This window comes from Seriola dumerili, unplaced genomic scaffold (assembly GCF_002260705.1).
Source record: "Seriola dumerili isolate Sdu_G_001 unplaced genomic scaffold, Sdu_1.0 BDQW01001125.1, whole genome shotgun sequence".
Lineage (NCBI taxonomy): Eukaryota > Metazoa > Chordata > Actinopteri > Carangiformes > Carangidae > Seriola > Seriola dumerili.
In genome coordinates this window covers 318,892-337,215 of record NW_019175380.1, presented here as the reverse complement: position 1 = coordinate 337,215, position 18,324 = coordinate 318,892, and the positions used below count along the sequence as shown (strand labels likewise).

General features: G+C 41.5%; 1 protein-coding gene across 1 annotated transcript in view; it reads right to left on the bottom strand.

Moving 5' to 3' along the window:
* Positions 1–18,324, bottom strand: part of lrch1 (leucine rich repeats and calponin homology domain containing 1) — an 81,697-nt gene that overhangs the window by 42,235 nt on the left and 21,138 nt on the right. Inside the window, exons 2-3 of the mRNA XM_022767264.1 lie at positions 6,457–6,601; positions 380–506 (exon numbers count right to left, since the gene is read on the bottom strand). Coding sequence (XP_022622985.1) covers positions 380–506; positions 6,457–6,601 — 272 coding nt within the window. The remainder of the gene's footprint in view (positions 1–379; positions 507–6,456; positions 6,602–18,324) is intronic.

The following is an 18,324-nucleotide window of genomic DNA, read 5'->3' as shown; positions in this document are numbered from 1 at the left end:
AGACAGTAAACATCCCAGGTAGTAAGAGATCTAGACGTGATTTAATGAAGCAGAGTGTTGATTTTAATTTCCTTTTTTTGTTGCAGCTGGTAACAGCACAGATCTGCTGAAAATTATATTCAATTACTTTACTTTTTTTTTTTTTTTACATATTTTAAATGACAAAAGCATTTAAATTTAAACCTTTTCAGTAATGAAAGTGTTGCTGCACTGGTTCACCAGCAGCAATGGCGACTTATTTACTTCCACCTTCAACAATGGATTCATATTTAACACGCAGACATACAAACAAAAACATACACTACACACCCGTGTATATAGGAACTCAAACATGACAAACAGTGACACTGTAGCAGGTAGAGAGTGTAAACAGTCTTACCAGCTCCATGAGGCTGTGCAGCTGTCTGATGGTCTCTGGCAGACTCACCAGCTTGTTGTTGCTGGCGTTGAGGACTCTCAGAGGAAGACCACACAGACAGGCCGGCAGAGAGCCCAGCTGGTTACGACTGCAACACAAACACACACATCACTCACTCAACTATCATCAGAAATCATGTGACTTTATTTATATGACACTTTTACATTAAAGGAAAACAACTTGACAGCCACTTTTCACTTCATCAGAGGCGTAAAATGAGCCGTCAGTGTCAAAGATGCACACTACCCCTTTAAATAAAAAGTAAACAATTTAACCAAGCAACAAAACAAAACAAATACTCTCCACTCAGTGCTTCAAACACATAAGTGCACAATAATGAGCAAGTGGAGGCAGGATCAGCTCCTCTAAAGACCACATGAGTATTTTTACTCCGCATCTTCCGGCAGCGTTAAAGTGGAATGTGGAGACGTGACGATGTGTTGGTTTAATGTCATTTCACATTCACACTCCGGTGTTTACAGCTGCTGGATCTGCACCTCACACACAACAGAGAGCACCACGAGGAAAACAGGTAGACAGCACTTCCTCTTTCCCTCTATGCACGAAGATGAACTCACATTCTCTGATATGTGGAATATCAATGTTGAAATATTAAAAAAAGATGAATTTTGGGAGTGAAGCATGTGAAACATGTCTCAGTGCTGCAGCTAAAACACAGGGAGCCGTCAGGACTGTAACCAATTATTATCTTAGAATTAGAATTAAAAAGTCTTTATTGTCACTGTGAACTCTGCGTACAACGAAATCAGTTGGTGCATCAGAAAAAGAGACAGACAAGCAACATCAAAAAACACAAAAACAGATCATTTCTAATAATAAAAATAAGATAAAAATATACACAAAACACTAAAATATGAAGTTTAAATGATGAGAGAGAGTTGGCGATTCTTTTTCATCAGCTTCATCATTCTTTTTGATCAGTTAATCAGTTGATCAGATTCATGGTGGTGTGACGTCAGTACAAACACAATGACTTGTTCCCTACAGATCTCCTGCCCATGTCTGTTTGTTCCTGATCCAAGAGCTTCAGTCTGATCTTTTTTATTTTTTATTACATAACTGCACTTAAACTAGAATAAACCTCTGACAGCTGCTGTACCCAGAGCTCCGAGGCTGAAACTCAACTATTAAAAAACGGCCTGGATCCTGATCCTGATATGACACAGACATGAAAAAATATAAATATCTATGTAGAGAGAGAGCTGCAGCCGTGTGTTGAAGTTTCATATATGCAGGATAAACAGGAAGCAGGAGCTTTACAGTGACTCGCAGCGCCGTGTTTTATCTGAGTTTGTCAGAGGCACCTGAACTAAAGTTAAATCCTTTTTCCTGTCGACTCATCGTCTCATCACCTCACGCCTGACGCTTCCTCTGTCAGAGGCGAACTTCTGCTTGAAGTAAAGCCTCAACCTTAAACCGCACTAACTACCTTTGTACTGAGGCAGTGATGTGAAGCAGTGATTCTCAGAGTGGGGTCCAGGGACCCTCAGGACCCCAGCAAAAAGGGGCATCATTTATATTCACTATAATTCCATCTTTAAGTAACACAATGACAGAATGTGAATAGACTGTTTTGATCATGGGTTTCAAACACTTTCTGTAACAAAACATCTAAAAGTAAAGTATTTTGGCTTGTTTTCACATTAATTTATTAACTTATTATTATTATTTGTGGTATTAAACTAATATTAAGTTTAAAGAGAGAGGAAAGCCATAAACAGCTGAATAAAATTAATAAATAATTAATGCTTTATTTGTGATGACAGTTTTGTTTTAACATATACTGTCATCACTCAGGGTATCCAGGGTATCTTCACTAAATGTTTGATGATAAATTCATATTTTCTTCTTCTTCTGTGTTTTATTTGAAGTGTTGATCCATAAGAAGATATATTTGTGGTTTTAAGAACCAAAAACCATCTCAGTGTAGTTTTACATCTCCTCTCTCAGGCTTCTCTCTGGAGCTCTAGTAACAACAGGTCTGTGAGCCAATCAGAAGAGAGGAGGCTCTGAGCCTCTCTTCTGATTGGCTGACTGTTTTCTGACTGATCCAATAAAAATAAAGCAGATTTCAGGTAAAAACACTCAGAGAAACCAAATCCTGCAAGGTTTGGATGGTGGGTCCAGGTGGGCGGGGCTTGGTGACTGCTTTGTTGTGACATCACAAAGTTCCAGAAGTCCTGACGGCTGGTTTTAAGGCTCAGTTTCTGAATACAGGCTGTGTGCATTTCTCTGTGGACTGAGGCTTTGATACTTTCACAGTATTAATATAGAAGCTAGAGCTGATCTATAATCACACTACACATGGACACAGACCGTCACACTGGAGGAACTTTAAAGTCACATTTCTAATATTTTCTTATTCATGTCTGTGAAGCTCTCTGTGAATATAAATAAATCTGATTGAAGGAAGCAAAGCAAACTGTCTTTAATCTCTGAGCAGGAAAACACACACGCAAGCACACATAACTACACACAACACACACTACACAACACTACACACACAAACACACATTTTTACCACAAGACTGTGAAACTCCCTCTGACTCAGCTCTGAAAATAACGCTCAGGAAACATAAGTGAGTTTATCCAGCTGTTCAGACACACACACACACACACATACACACACATACACACACACACAGAGACAATGGAAAAAGTAGTGTTACACTTTAATTCTTTCATGTTGGAAAAGCTTCAGAGATTCAACAAAGTACGTGATCGATTGTGTAAACTGTGCATGCGTGCGTGCGTGCGTGCGTGTGTGCGTGTGTGCGTTTTACGAGCAGCCACATTGTTTGAGATGAAACACACAAAACACCACACTCTGGTTTATTTCTGTTTCACTTTCATATTCATGTTTTTCCAACAGCTTAATTTTCTTTTTCTGATCAGTGCAACGGCTCATTTTATTTCTATAACACATTTTATTACAAGTGAACTTAATGTGTTTGACTTTCCACTCAATCTTCAGTCAGTGCAGAAGAAGACGAAGCAAAAAGATGAGCTCATTAAAAGATGGAAACCATGTGACCATCTGTTTGTTTCATGTGTTAATGTGAGGAAGGTTCAAGCCTAGTCATCATCAAATCCTGCAAGGTTTGGATGGTGGGTCCAGGTGGGCGGGGCTTGGTGCCTGCTTTGTTGTGACATCACAAAGTTCCAGAAGTCCTGACGGCTGGTTTTAAGGCTCAGTTTCTGAATACAGGCTGTGTGCATTTCTCTGTGGAGGAAGGTTCAGCCTCCTCATCATCACTCCACACACATCTGGTGTTTTCATCTCTACAGTGTGACGTTTAAGTCACATGATATATTGCTACTGATAGACCGTCTGCTCTACTTTTTCTTGATTTCCAATAATATTTCTTAAAATATGTAGAATTAAAAAGTTAAAATATGTAAAATTATGTGGCTGTAAACAAACTTAATGAGCATTTATCACCGTCTGTCGTTCAGTCCATCACTTTGTTCCAGACTGAAACATCAATGACTTTTGGAGGACGGCTGTGAAGTTTAGTTCAAATGTTCGTGCTGCACAGAGGATGGATCCTGCTGACTCAGCTGGGCGTCTGAGGCAGAGCTGCGGTTTGTCTCAGAACCAACATGTAAAATAATGTCATGTAACTGACCAAAGTGAACCAGCTCAGAGGTAATCTACATGTACAACAGCCAGCTGGTGATGCGACAAAGCATCGATTAAACGTGAAAAACTTGAACACAATTTTAACACAAAGAATGAAAAATGAAAACTTCTCTGTTTCAGACTCTTTGACTTTAAAGACACTAAAAATAAACCACATTATTCCTGTAGAGGAAGAGAGAGCGTCCTTCCTGTTCTGACAGGACAGAGTCTGTGTCTGTGTGTGCATGTGTGTGTGTGTGTGTTTTTGTGTGCATGTATCAGAGCTTAAAATTCAAATGTGATTAGCTTCCCTCTCTGTGGTGAGATGTAAAGACCTGCTGTCTATAATGTTTAGGAACATCACACACGTGCACACTCACACACACGCACACACACTCTCAGCCTTTTATGTTCATGTGCTCCATGCATTTAAATTGTTGTCCTGCAAAATCAGCATTTAAAGCCTAATTAAACTGATTATTAAAATTACTAATTTACTCACTAACAGTACCATGACTGTGTGTGTGTGTGTGTGTGTGTGTGTGTGTGTGTGTGTGTGTGTGTGTGTGTGTAGCCCTGCTGTGTCATATCTGTCACAGCTCATCAGCTGATTGACTGAATCCGACCTTCAGCTCCTCATTTTTTATTTCTGCTATTTATATCATTTTTTCAAACATTTTACTTTTTCTTTAAGGTTTATTTTTAGACCAAACATGGTTTTTAATCATGTGTTGTGAAGCTCTCTGTGATGTGTCTTTGCTTGAAATGTGTCAAACAAATAAAGTTCACGTTCCTTGAACCTGGATTCAGAGCCTCCTCTCTTCTGATTGGCTCACAGTCCTGTTGTTACTAGAGCTCCAGAGAGAAGCCTGAGAGAGGAGATGTAAAACTACACTGAGATGGGTTTTGGTTCTTAAAACAAATTAATTTTCTGATGGATCAGCACTTCAAATAAAACACAGAAGAAGAAGAAAATATGGATCTATAAATAATTATTCAATAATCAGAATAGTTGCGGATTAAGTTTAATTGGTAATTGTTTTGAGTGTATTCTGTCCTTTAAAACTGATCTGAGTCACAGGAAGTTTCATTCACCTGCAGAGAGAGACGGAATACCTCAACCTTTAAACACAGCGTGACAGACACCGACACAGTGTGTGTGAAGGTCAGCCCCAGAGGGGTGTGTGTGTGTGTGTGTGTTGTTAACTAACAGTACACTGCACCCGTGCTGTGTGTGCTGACACTTGGCAAGCTCTGCAGCTCACCCTGCAGCATCAATGGGACACCACACACACACACACACACACACCTGCAGTGACTCACAGTAGTAGCAGCAGCTCAGACAGTGGAAACGCTGCGACCGTAAGCCGACACACAATAACACAGTCTGCTCACAGTAAAGGACAATGACAGTGTTTTATTTTAGCTTTGTTCAGTCTGATGCTGCGTTCAGACACACACACACACACACACACACACACACACACTGATACAGCAACATAGACAACTTGACATTTGGTTGATAAATTAAAATCTAATTAATCTGGTTTTCATGGCTGATTCTCACATTGTTCTTACAAAGGTCATTAAAATTACAAAAATAAAACCTTTGTTGTAATAAATGAAAATATCTTCTGTTCTGTTCCAGTGACTGAGCTGAAACTAACGATTATTTTCATTGTGGATTCATCTGCTGATTATTCTTTAATTTAACTGATTAATCATTTATAACGCTGAATAACCTCTGCAGACGTTTCCTGCACAGAAACACATGAACTGGTTCTAATCACAGGTAAAACAGAGAGTGATCAGCTGATACACTCCCAGTTATTTCAACATGCTAAAGCTAAGCTAGCACAACCCTGAGGCTTTTAGCTGAGATGATCAGAGAACATGTTCCGTTTACAGCGACAGAAAACTAAGAAAAGCAGCAAATTCTCACACTGAGAAGGAACCAGAGACGGTGTGAAAATGAAACTGACTTCACACTGAACAGATCCTCTGTGTTGTTGTTTATACTGTATGAGAACAGACGCCCTGAAGTCAGAGTGTCACAGGCTCGGAGGGAATAACAACATGCAGGTGAAGTGTGGAAGCTCTGGGTTCAATTATTCCTAACTTGTTTTTCATGTGTGTCTGAGACTCTGAACAAAACTCTGGAGCTCCTGGAAGAAGCTGACACAACAGGTCGGGATCAGAGAGCTGCTTCCTGTCTGGTGACCACGGTAACAGATTACTACTGGTAAACTCCTGCATGTGAGATCTGCATCAGTTTAGAAACTTCTGTTTCAGAGATAAAGAACAAGACAGACTCACACGCAACAACACAGCTGCTTCCTACCCAGAATGCAACAGCCTAGTCACCAAGTGTGTGTGTGTGTGTGTGTGTGTGTACCTGATAATGAAGGAGGTGAGCGACTGCAGGCTGATGATGCTGTCTGGGATGGTCCTGATGCAGTTGTGATACAGGTTTAGTGTTTCCAAGGCAACCAGGTTGCAGACCTCTGAGGGGACGTCGGCCAGTCGGTTCTTTGACAGATCTGAAAACACAGGAAGAAAAAAAAATCAATGAATGATATCAGAAATACAGATTCATCTACTTGAATAAAAGGTTGTTTTTTAAATAACATAGAAAAGAAAAACTAACGGTCTGGTTCCAGACCTCTGTCACTTTTTCAAAAACTTAACTTCCAATGATTTCAAACTAATTATGAGTTCAAATTCATTTGAAAGCAGAACATTCAGTGGAAGAAGAGTCCTCAGATCTGCTGTAGACTTTATGGTCATTTTACCATCTGCTGTGAAGAAGCTGAAATACTTCCACCTGCTCTGATGTTGTGACTGTCGGATCAGCTCGGCTTTGTTTGGCAGCAAGGACATAAAATGATGATAATTTACTAAATAAGTGATTTACTGCTCATTAAAGTCAAACACTCAGTGTCAGAGTGAGTGAGGCAGTGATTTCTGGTCTTCATCATCAGGTTGTGACGTCACTGTCCTGTGATAAATCCTCCTTCATGAAGGTTGTAATGATCTGTTTGTGTTGGGACTGTTTCAGAGAAGCTAACAGAAAATAACAGGTGACATCATGAAGTTCAATTGACACTTCTCTACAACAGTTTGGGATTAGGCTGCATTAGTGTAGCTGGGTGTTCCTAATAAACTGACAGCTGAGTGTGTTTCAGCACAACTGCGGTCAGGCTCAGGGAAGCGAGTGTTTGGCAGAAGGGGGCAGAGGTCACATGCTGAAGGCCAGGACTGATGACATCACATCCTGCCGCTGCAGCTCCACAACAACATGAACTGGAGTCGTATCAGCTGCGGCCAAATAAGGCCAAGAAATGTCAGGGCCCATTATTCCACATTGTTCTGCCGAGGCTGAACTCGAGACACGATTAGTTTGTTGGAGGAGGAGAGGAGTTCATTTCCTCTGGTGGAAACAATCACAGAGAAGCTGTGGGTGGATTTTTTTAAATTAAAATCCAAGAATCAACACTGTATCGCTCCTGGAAACAGACAGACGTGTCCTCGCCCTCACTCAACATGTTTTACACTGCAGACTGACTGAATGGACAGACATTACAACACGGACAGACAATGGACATGTCAGACAGCCAGGCTTTCATACGTCACAGACCTAAGGAACACATCCTGTCAACTGGTGGCGATGGGAGGGGGGGCTAAATACACAAATACACAGACAGTTAGCATTAGCACAGCCGCTAACACTGTGTCAGCCAAATAAAGCCCTACACTAGTTTCAGTGCTTACTACATGATGATCTCAGGACCTTAAATCTGCAGTTTTCCTATGGGAGTTTTGCATAGCTGCTACGAAGCTAACTAGCACCAAGACGAAGTCAAGCTAAGGCTAATCGTTATGCTAGCAGAAGCTATTTAATGACATTTTAGCCACATTCTGCAAATACACCTCACTGTTGAGTGTAGAAAGTTTACAAAAAGACCAAAAGATAACGTCGTTCAATCACGGCGACCAGCCAGCAACGAATGAGAGGAAGACAGGAAGTCACCTGGCCTAAACCGGATATTTAGTAATCTGCAGATTGGCTATACAGGGCAAGTGGCTAACAAAGCTAACAAGCTAACAAACAACATAAATAAAAGTTGCTAACTAGCTAACGGTTCTGACCCGTATGCTAGTCTCTGGTTCTGGTCTCAGACTCCTCCTCTGAGTCTGGGTCTGACTGAGGCTCAAACATGTGGCTGAGTCTCTCTGATGTTTCCTCCTCTCACCATCTTGATGCTCTCTGCTCTTTCACCTGTCCACCTGGAGCCAGCAGGTGGTGGGCGGGGCTCAAGGCCTGATCCACATTTCTCAACCAGGAAGTAAGAGTAGATGAGCTTTTATTCCACTTTTTATGTGGGAAAATCACATTAAACAAAATATTAATCAGAAGATTTAAAAAGAACCTTCAAACATGTCTAAAGGTCTCAAAGCTGGTTCTGCAGCTGGAACCTTGACAGGAAGTTTTCAGGGTAGAAGTCGAGTTGTGAATTCACACTTCAGCCCCACAGGTTTATGTTCTGACCTGAGGAATCCTGTTTCGTCTGTCCTGGTGCGTGGGTCTAAAAACTGCAACACCCACGAGCCTCGGCCACCGTTGCCATGGAGAAGAATCAGAGAGAGGCTCTGACAGCTCAAAATGCTTCGTCACCATGGTTACTGAATTCATCCAAAACTGACCCAGAATCACAAAGTAAATTAGTTTTTCAATCAATCGATTAATCTGCAAGAGAAATTAATTTTAGTAATTCTTTTAATATGTACTGTTTCTACTTTATTATTTATATGATAATAAACTGAAAACCTTTAATTAATAAAAGGAATAATCAGGAGATTAATCGATAATGAAAATAATTATTAGCTGCAGTGTAAACCTTAGCTTCTGTCTGCCATCGGTGACACACATAACAGAATATGAGGCTGTGGTTGGATGTTTCTGGTCAAAATGCACCTTGGGAGTTGTAGTTAGACCTGAACCTCAGATTCTTTTATCAAAGAGTCGAGATCAACAGCAACATGTTTTATACTGATGATTCAACCAGGAGTCAGGTAACGTTGCTATGGGAACAATGAATGGGACTTCTACCTCCACAACCAGGGATACCTGATATAGCTCCTCCCACTCAGCAGCTCTATTAGAAGTGGATTTCTGGTCACTAAATAAACACATGAACCACCAGGGGGATCTCTAGTAAAGAAGCTGCGTTCATGGGTCGCATCCATTTACATCCATTTCTGCTTTAAACACAATCTATGAAGTTCAATAAAACACAACATGTAAATCAGACAGATTGTGATGAGATATATATACACGTATATCTCAATTAAATCATACTCATTAGGTTAAGAAAACTAATAAATAAAATAAAATAAAATAAAATAACACAAGGCTACATGAATAAATACACAAACAATTAATTATTCAGTCGGAAGTAAAAGGGAGAAAGTTTCCATAATTTTCAAAAGCTTATTAATCTTTTTGTTGTTTATTAAACCGATTGATTTGATAAAAGAATTTAGTTCAAGGAGAAAAAGGGCAAAAATTTGGATTTGATTTGTCAAATTTCTGTATGTGGATAAAGAATCAATTAGAATTATGAAATTAATTAGATATTCAACAGCCCCATCATTTGGATTATCATGGTAACAAATAATATCTTTAAGGCTGAAGGAGGAGAGAGAGTTAACAGCTTCAAAACACGAGATCTCTCCAGAACTTCACCATGAAAACACAGGTGAGAAATAGTTCAAAGAAGAATCAATGTCTGGAGATTTGACACTGCTCCTCTGATCTGTATTTGACTGTAACCAGCAGATGATGTTACACCAAAGACCAAAGTCTGAGCTCCACACAGACCTGACTGAACAACCTGCGGCTGAGCTGCTGTCAGTAAACAGTGAAACGTGGTCGATCGATCGCAGCTGTGTCTGAGCATCAGCGGCACAGGCAGCGTTGCATCATGGGTCACGCATTCACAGGAAGTGCTATTTAAAACCGTGTGGTTGAGAAACAATGAGCCAGTCAGTCCTGCTTTCATCCTCCGAGCAAACAGCAGCAGCAGTCTGACTCAACTGCTGGCTGCAAACACACGGCTGTTACTGGCAGTGTGTGTGTGTGTGTGTGTGTGTGTGTGTGTGTGTGTGTGTGTGTGTGTGTGTGTGTGTGTGTGTAATACCATCACATCTCTATAACTTCTACAATAATACACTGGAAATGGTAATGTGGTGAATGCTGCAACAACCTTAATGAAAAACACTCATACTGCAAAACATTAGACACACACACACACACACACACACACACACACACACACACACACACACACACACACAGTCAGAGAGAGGGAGGCATTAAGGGCACATCGATCTCACAGACACACATCTGTCAGGTTACATTTGACTGTGTCGACACATGATGTCATGTGAGGTGACACAAGTGGTCACACAGGCCTAAGGTCATTTACACCATGAGACAGACACACACATGCACGCACGCACACATACACACACACACACACACACACACACACACACACACACACTGCTGCCCTGGCCTCACTGACACATCTGCAGTATAGTCACAGATATATTTAACTCGATACAGTCCAGCAGAACTGTCACGATATACGATATCATAATGAAGAATATAATTATGCTGTTGTATATTATGATATTATGTTTTAATTAATTATCATTTGTTTAATAATACATAATTGTATTATTGTAGATCATTTTCTTGATATTATGAAAAATATGTGTTTAGACTATATTATGTTTCAGGTTTTTTATAATACATAATTGTATTATTGTAATTTATGTTTCAGATAATTATTTTTCTTAATATTGCATATGGTGGGAAATATAACTTTATTCAACACTATCCATTATCATGCAAAGACTTGTTCAGAAAACAACTCACGTCTGATTAACAACCTAAACAGCAACAGTATGGAGGAGCTGTGTGATGTCAGTGTGGCAGGTCACTGTTGATCTGTGAAGAACAAAAAAAGGAAATAGTTTTTGTGACGTTTGATTAACGTCCAGCAGCCTGTAAACATCTGTATCGGACACAAAGCTGCTACTACTACAGTAAAGCCTGTGAGCCAGATAATCAATTAGAGATTTGTGGCCTCATTCACACGTCACATGCCCAGCGTGCTCTTCCCTATGAAAAAGAATCAATGACACTATCCAATACTTTACAATCAGACCATGAAAACGACATGAAGATTTACTAAATCCTGACACCACCCAAGGAGCTAAACGAGTGACAAAGAGCCGCTGCTCCATCCAGAACTCCCAGTCTGTCGGGGGATTCAAACCAGCAACCCACCAGCTCCTCTCACCTCCAGGACTCTTCCATGACTCGTCTCTAAAATCTCTGAAAGCTCTGAGGCGTTTCAGGGGAGGCGAGCTGAGTCAGTGTGGGAGTTGAAGGCCAAATTCCCTTCGGTTAACTTGTTTCGACCTGCAGCATCAAACACCCGGACCCAGCAGTGAGCAGCTCCTCCAGGTTTCAGTCTGTTCTGATCCTCAGCTGCTGATAACCACCGGCACAAAGGTGCATTTATCCTGAACTGGTGGTGGCGTCGACATGGAGCACTGCTGCAGACTCTAGCTCATGGCACAGTACTGCACCACATCACTGCGCCCACAGCTAAACTTTAAAGAAGAAATACTTCCTGTTTTAGACAGAGACAAACTTCCTCCCGGCCGGTTGCACAAAACACCATTAGTTTTCCACTTAAGGTTTAATTTCTTCTTAGCTGAATGAGTGACTTAAGGGTGTTGCAGGTTTCATTAGTTAAGGAAAAAAATTAAGGCATTTGCAGCAGTGAAAGAGATTTTACAGCAGTAAAACTGTGGGTGTCTTTCTGTCGTGGACTCTCACTCAATCACTTCATTTATCACCTTAAACTCAAACATGTTGGAGACGGAGTCAGAGGTTCCTTCAGTGTTTTTCCTTCACTAAAGTCTTTTGTGCAACGGTTTAACAGATTATAAGTGATAAGACTAAGATAAGGAGAAAACTTTAAATACTTAATGAACATTTTAAGAATAAAACTTGAGGGTGTTTTGTGCAACTGTTTTTTAAAGACACACAAACTCAGACTTCAAGGAAAATCTTAACTTAAGGTGTTTTGTTCAACGGTTTAACTGACTTTAAGTGATTCCTTAAGTAGGAAAAAAACCTTAAATACTTATGTGAAGACGTTAAGAAAACTCTAACTCAGACTTTAAGGAAACACCTCTTCACATGAAGGTCCCCTGGAGGTCATGAGGTCACAGGAAGCGAAACTAAATTATTTTCTCAAACTCCTACCCACTGTTTTGTTTCCAGCTCTGAGTGTCGTGTGAATTACACACGTCCTATTATTCTCTGCTGCCTTCTGATGTTGTGTTTCAGGCTTTCATGTTTTTATTTGACTCACTCCTCTAAAGTTTTCTGTTCTGTTTAAACTTTAAGTGAACTGTATGAAAAGCACTTCGACAGATGGAGGTGAGATGAGTTTGTCTTCTGTGAGAGTCCTGATGCAGTGAACACACACACACACACACACACACACACACACACACACACACACACACACACACACACACCACACCCTGTGAAGCAGGAACGGAGCTTCCTGTGTTAATAACAGCGCTCGCCATCCCTTACGAAACAGGAGGTGATCTCGTTCGGGGTCATGAGGGAGGTCAGTGTTGTCAAGGTGTGACCTTTGACTTCTGGAACAGGAAGGAGAAGAGAAACGCTGAGAGGAAGACACAGAGTTTCCTTCACCCAAAACTTGAATCAGCATCATTTCTGATACAAGAAAACCTCTGCAGTAAATGAATATACAGGAGAGTTTACTGCACAGGAAGTAACTCTAGTTTGGCAGCTGATTTAATTAATTAAACCTCCATTAATCCACTTAAGACCATATAAAAAAGATTCTGCCTACAACTACAGAACTTGCCATTTATCATGTTTTTAACTTGTCTATCGCAGTAATCCAGTGATGGCTGTCTGTACGTCCGCAGGTTCACTGCTAACAGGAAGAGCTAATTGCTAATTCAGCATCATTTTCATGGTCTCGTTTCAAACAAAATGTAAAGAAATATGGGCTAAAAAACGTGACTCAAGTTGCAATTTTCAGATTACATCCCCAAAGCATCATGGGAACTATAGCTCCAAAACTTAACCAACATTAACTTTTTCCATGTTGAACAATCAACATTTCACTGAGGGCAGAGTTGTTCAAATGAACATTTACTGATGCCTATTTAAGACCAGAGCGCTGGTACTGACAACAAAATAAAACTTTCTCTGTTCCTTTAGTTCAGGAAATACAATGTCAGTTCTCACAAAGCTATTTACCTGAACTACAGAGAGAACCAGGCTTTTATTTTAGTAAGACGACTTCCTGTGTCCTGATCTTCTCCCATTGAACTAATAACAACAGTCATATCGTTCTGAATTTAATTCTCTTTTCTTGTTTTTTCAGTCCCTGTTAAGTTCCTGTCAATGAACCTCCAACTTCCTGCAGAGATATTTCACATTAAAAGTCTTTCAGCAGCTCAGAGGGCAAAATCCTTCCGATTCCCGGCCGTCTTTTACTTCCACAACATCTGGAGGAAATGTTGAATTTCATCATCAATAGTTTGACAACAGATGAAAAACAAAGAGGACTGAAACAACTGGAAATAATTAGAGACTGAAAACAGCAGAGCAGTGATTGTGTTGTTGCTTCATTTTACAACATTTCTCAATGTTTCACTGTTTCATTTTGAATTAAAACACATAATCCTCCTGACTGTGATCAGAATAATTGATCAGCTTCAGACACAGTGATTAAAGTCCTGGACCCTGATTACACGAGCTGCTTGATATTCAAGTTTATTTAAAGGCATGTGAAGCATCTCACAGGAAACAGGTGATACAGTGCTTGTTGTATGACGAGGCTGTGATTTCCATGGCAACTGTTCCCTACACCACTCGTGTTTTCATCGAGGGTTGACCCCGCGACCTCTGTGACCCTGAATCAGACGACATGAGTGAAATCTTCCAGCCGGTCTGAGAAGCGGAACCCGGTGAAGGGACGATGGCGGCAGAATTTGCCCGTGGTTGTAACCGGTTTATTGCAGCGTACGAAGACGCCATGTGAGCGGCGATGTGAACTGTGTGACCGCAGACAAAGACTCGTACTGTAAAAACACTCAGACGCGGAGCAGGAATGTGGAGGCCGAGCAGCTGAGACACAAGAATGTTTCCTGCCCACTGATTAACACTGAGCTCTGTCATCTAACGACGCCACGGCACGGCCGCGAGGAGGGAGGGAGGGAGGGAGGGGGCGAGGAAGGAAGGGAGAGGAAAGGAAAGAGGACAAAAAGAATGATAAAAGTTCACATTGAAACAATCTGTTGAAGTTTTTATTTCATCAGGATGAGTGTGTGTGTGTGTGTGTGTGTGTGTGTGTGTGTGTGCTGACTGTTCAGGGTCTCACTCAGGACACGTCAACCAGGGATCTAATTAACGACCCTATGATTAATGGCCGGCGCGCTCATGTGACGTTAGCGAGACAGAGTAAAAGCAGTTCATTTATTTCCTCGTGTCTCTGTTTCCTGGTGGAAGGACGTGAAGTACAGAGACACACGCCAGGCGGAAAGGTGAGTGTGTCCCACGTCTGAAATACTGCAGGTGTGTGTCGTGGGAAAACACCTGAGCCTTTATTTCACACTTTAAATCCCACACGTGTGACGGGTTGTTCTAGCTCCACTGATGATGAGTGAAGATGAGTGTGTCTGTCTTCCCGCTCTTTACGATCTGATGGTCTCTAATGAAAACCGGCCGATAATGATCGACGGCCGATCGATCAGTCGGGGCGTCCCTCTCGTGTTTACGGCGTTCGAGCTCTCAAAGACGTCACAGCAGGAAAAGGGGGCGAATATTAGAGTTCACCTGGACGCGGTGTTTACATCACACACACAGAGTCATGTGACCCAGGTGTGAATGCTGATTGTTCCCTTTTCCATTCCAGATAAAAGCCTGATGTTAGTGAGATGTTTGACCAGTGGAAAAGCTTTAATCTCAATAAGAGAAAGAATCTACATTCTGCAGAGTCAGGTCGTCTGGTAGTGTCTGCAGTAAGTATATACCATGTGTGTGTGTGTGTGTGTGTGTGTGTGTGTGTGTGTGTGTGTGTGTGGTGTAAAGCCTGTCATTACTGTGCTGCAGGGAGGAGTCTCGCCTTTTCCTGCACAACCAGAGGATGCAGCTGCAACACACACACACACACACACACACACACACACACGAGTAGCACAGTCTTAAACTGGTCAATTAGCAGAGTCTCACCCTCAGTGTTATAGCCAGAAGTGTTATAATTATTGCTTTGGTTCATCATCATCATCATCATGAGTCAAAAACTATTCTCATGAACATCTGCAGGAAACACCCTGAGAGACAGAGAGAGAGAGAGACAGAGAGAGAGAGAGAGAGAGAGAGAGACAGAGAGAGTGAGAGAGAGAGAGAATAAGGAGAGGAAATGAAGAGTCAGGGATTAAACAGCTGAGCAAAAGCCTGAGTGAACACTGTAGTGACTCTGTGGTTACTGCTACACACACACACACACACACACTCACACACACACAGACATTCACACACACGATAACCACTTTCCTGGGTGTTTTCTCACAGGCTGTGGTGCTGTGTCGGTCAGAGAGCGGACGCCTCAGTCGATTCTGTGAGTCGACACGTTGAACTCTCGTCTCTCTGACAGATCGCTGCAGGAGCAACAGTGTGTCAGACTGTAACGTTACAACCCGAGTCTCGTCTTCAAAACGACTGAACCACAAAACCAACACAAACGGACGAAACACAAACTGATTCAGAAACATCTTCATCAGCTGCCAATACTCACAACACCACACAAGTGTTTCCAGGGGACAGGAAACAGTGACGAACCAGGGACACAGTCGTCGTTCAATGATTTTAACTTCAAAAGTCACTAAACAAGTGCGTCCCTGTCAGGTCCATCACTGTGTTTTCTTCTGACTACAGAGGAAACTAATGTCCAGGATGCTGAAGGTGCTGCTGGGAGAAAAACACACTGTGATGATGATGATGATGATGATGATGATGATGATGATGATGAAAAGCTGCTTTGTTTCAGCAGATGCAGCATTCAGCTCTGATATCAGTAACTACAACATCAAGAAACAACCACAGCAGCCGAACAACCGTCACAGTGTGACTGCCGCCACTTCAGAGTCTGATGTTTCATCAAAACCATGGAAATAAAAAAGTTGTTTTCATCTTAAACACAGAAAAAAATCAATATTATATTATTATATTGAAAATATATTAATATTGAACAGAGCAGAAGCAGCAGCAGCAGCTTCCACTGACGAGACGACACCAGGAAAATTTCACATCTGCCCCTGAACATGAGTATGAATTTGTGTTGTTACTGTACAAGGAAGAAAAGAAAGAAAGAAAAAAAAAGAAAAAAAAAGAAAAAAGAATAAAAGAAAAAGAAAGAAGGAAAAAATAGAGAGAAAAAGACAGAAAGAAGAAAGAAATACAAAGATATAAAAAGGAAAAAAGAAAAGAAAAGAAAGAAAGTGAATGGAGGAGGATGATAGAAGCTGAAGTCGCCATGACGACCACATGAGACTTTCTGCATGGATGCAGAGTCACATGTCTGTGCAAACATGCATGTGTGTGAGAGTGCAAGAGTGTGTGTGTGTGTGTGTGTGTGTGTGTGTGTGTGTGAGTGTGTGTGTGAGTGTGTGTGTGTGTTTCACGTTTATCTTGGGGCAAAAAATACATATTTGCAGTTCGTCCAAGTGTTTCCATTTCTAAACATAGATCCACTGTGTGTGTGTGTGTGTGTGTGTGTGTGTGTGTGTGTGTGTGTGTGTGTGTGTGTGTGTGTGTGTGTGTGTGTGTGTGTGTGTGTAGGAATGGCTGGTCCTCCCACAAGAATTTGACATGACCTATTTCTCGACCCACGTCCATCTGCCACAACCTCACACACACACACACACACACACACACACACACACACATACAGACACACATTCACAATAAAAACATACAAAAAATAGCAGACTTGCTTTATAAGGTCTGTTTATGGGAGGAAAACACACACACACACACACACAGATTGTTTTCCTGTGCTACTGGAACATTCCTCGTCCTTCAGGAGATTTATTTGACTCAGAAAACGGTCTCAGGTCGACTTTGTGTTGACTCTGCTGAAAACAGCTCTGTTGTTACAGACAATGTGTGTAGCTGATGTATCCACGGTGACGTAGAGCGAGGTCATCTGATTGGCTCGCTGTTTTCTGACTGATCCAATAAAAATATAGCAGATTCCAGGTAAAACACTCAGAGAAACCAAATCCTGCAAGGTTTGGATGGTGGGTCCAGGTGGGCGGGGCTTGGGGACTGCTTTGTTGTGACATCACAAAGTTCCAGAAGTCCTGACGGCTGGGTTTAAGGCTCAGTTTCTGAATACAGGCTGTGTGCATTTCTCTGTGGACTGAGGCTTTGATACTTTCACAGTATTAATATAGAAGCTAGAGCTGATCTATAATCACACTACACATGGACACAGACCTTTACACTGGAGGAGCTTTAAAATCCTTTAAATAGTGAATCAGAACTTTGTTTCCATCTGCTTCTCTTCCTCTTCTCTCTCTCTCTCTCTCTCTCTCTCTCACCTCCTCGTCCTGTTTCCTTCGCTCCATTTGTCTCTGAATCTCCATGTTTTGTTCTCCAGCACATGAACTGACTGTTACATAACAGCGAGCAGTTCAAGTGAACATCCACCCACCACCTCACTCTGCCTCTCTCTGTGAACAGTGAACACACAGCTGAGGGTCTAATTCCCCTTTTTGGACAAAACAAACACAGAGGAAACGATGTGTGTGTGTGTTTGTTTTGTTGTCCTGTTATTTACTCGTGATGCGGTGGAGGACGATGTTCGGTCGCCCTGCTGCTCCGACACTCGTCCCACTTTCCTGCCTCCTTGGAAGGAAAAGTAGGACAAGAGCAGAACACCCACAAAGATCAGTCTGGGATTTTACCATGCTCACACACACACGCACACGCACACGCACACACACACACACACTTGGCTCTACAAGGTTGGCTAATTAAGCGGATACAGCAGTTATACATGTAATTGTTATAATGGCTGGAAGGTGGAGTGAAAAGACTGTGGCTGCAGGTTTGCAAATTAGCAAC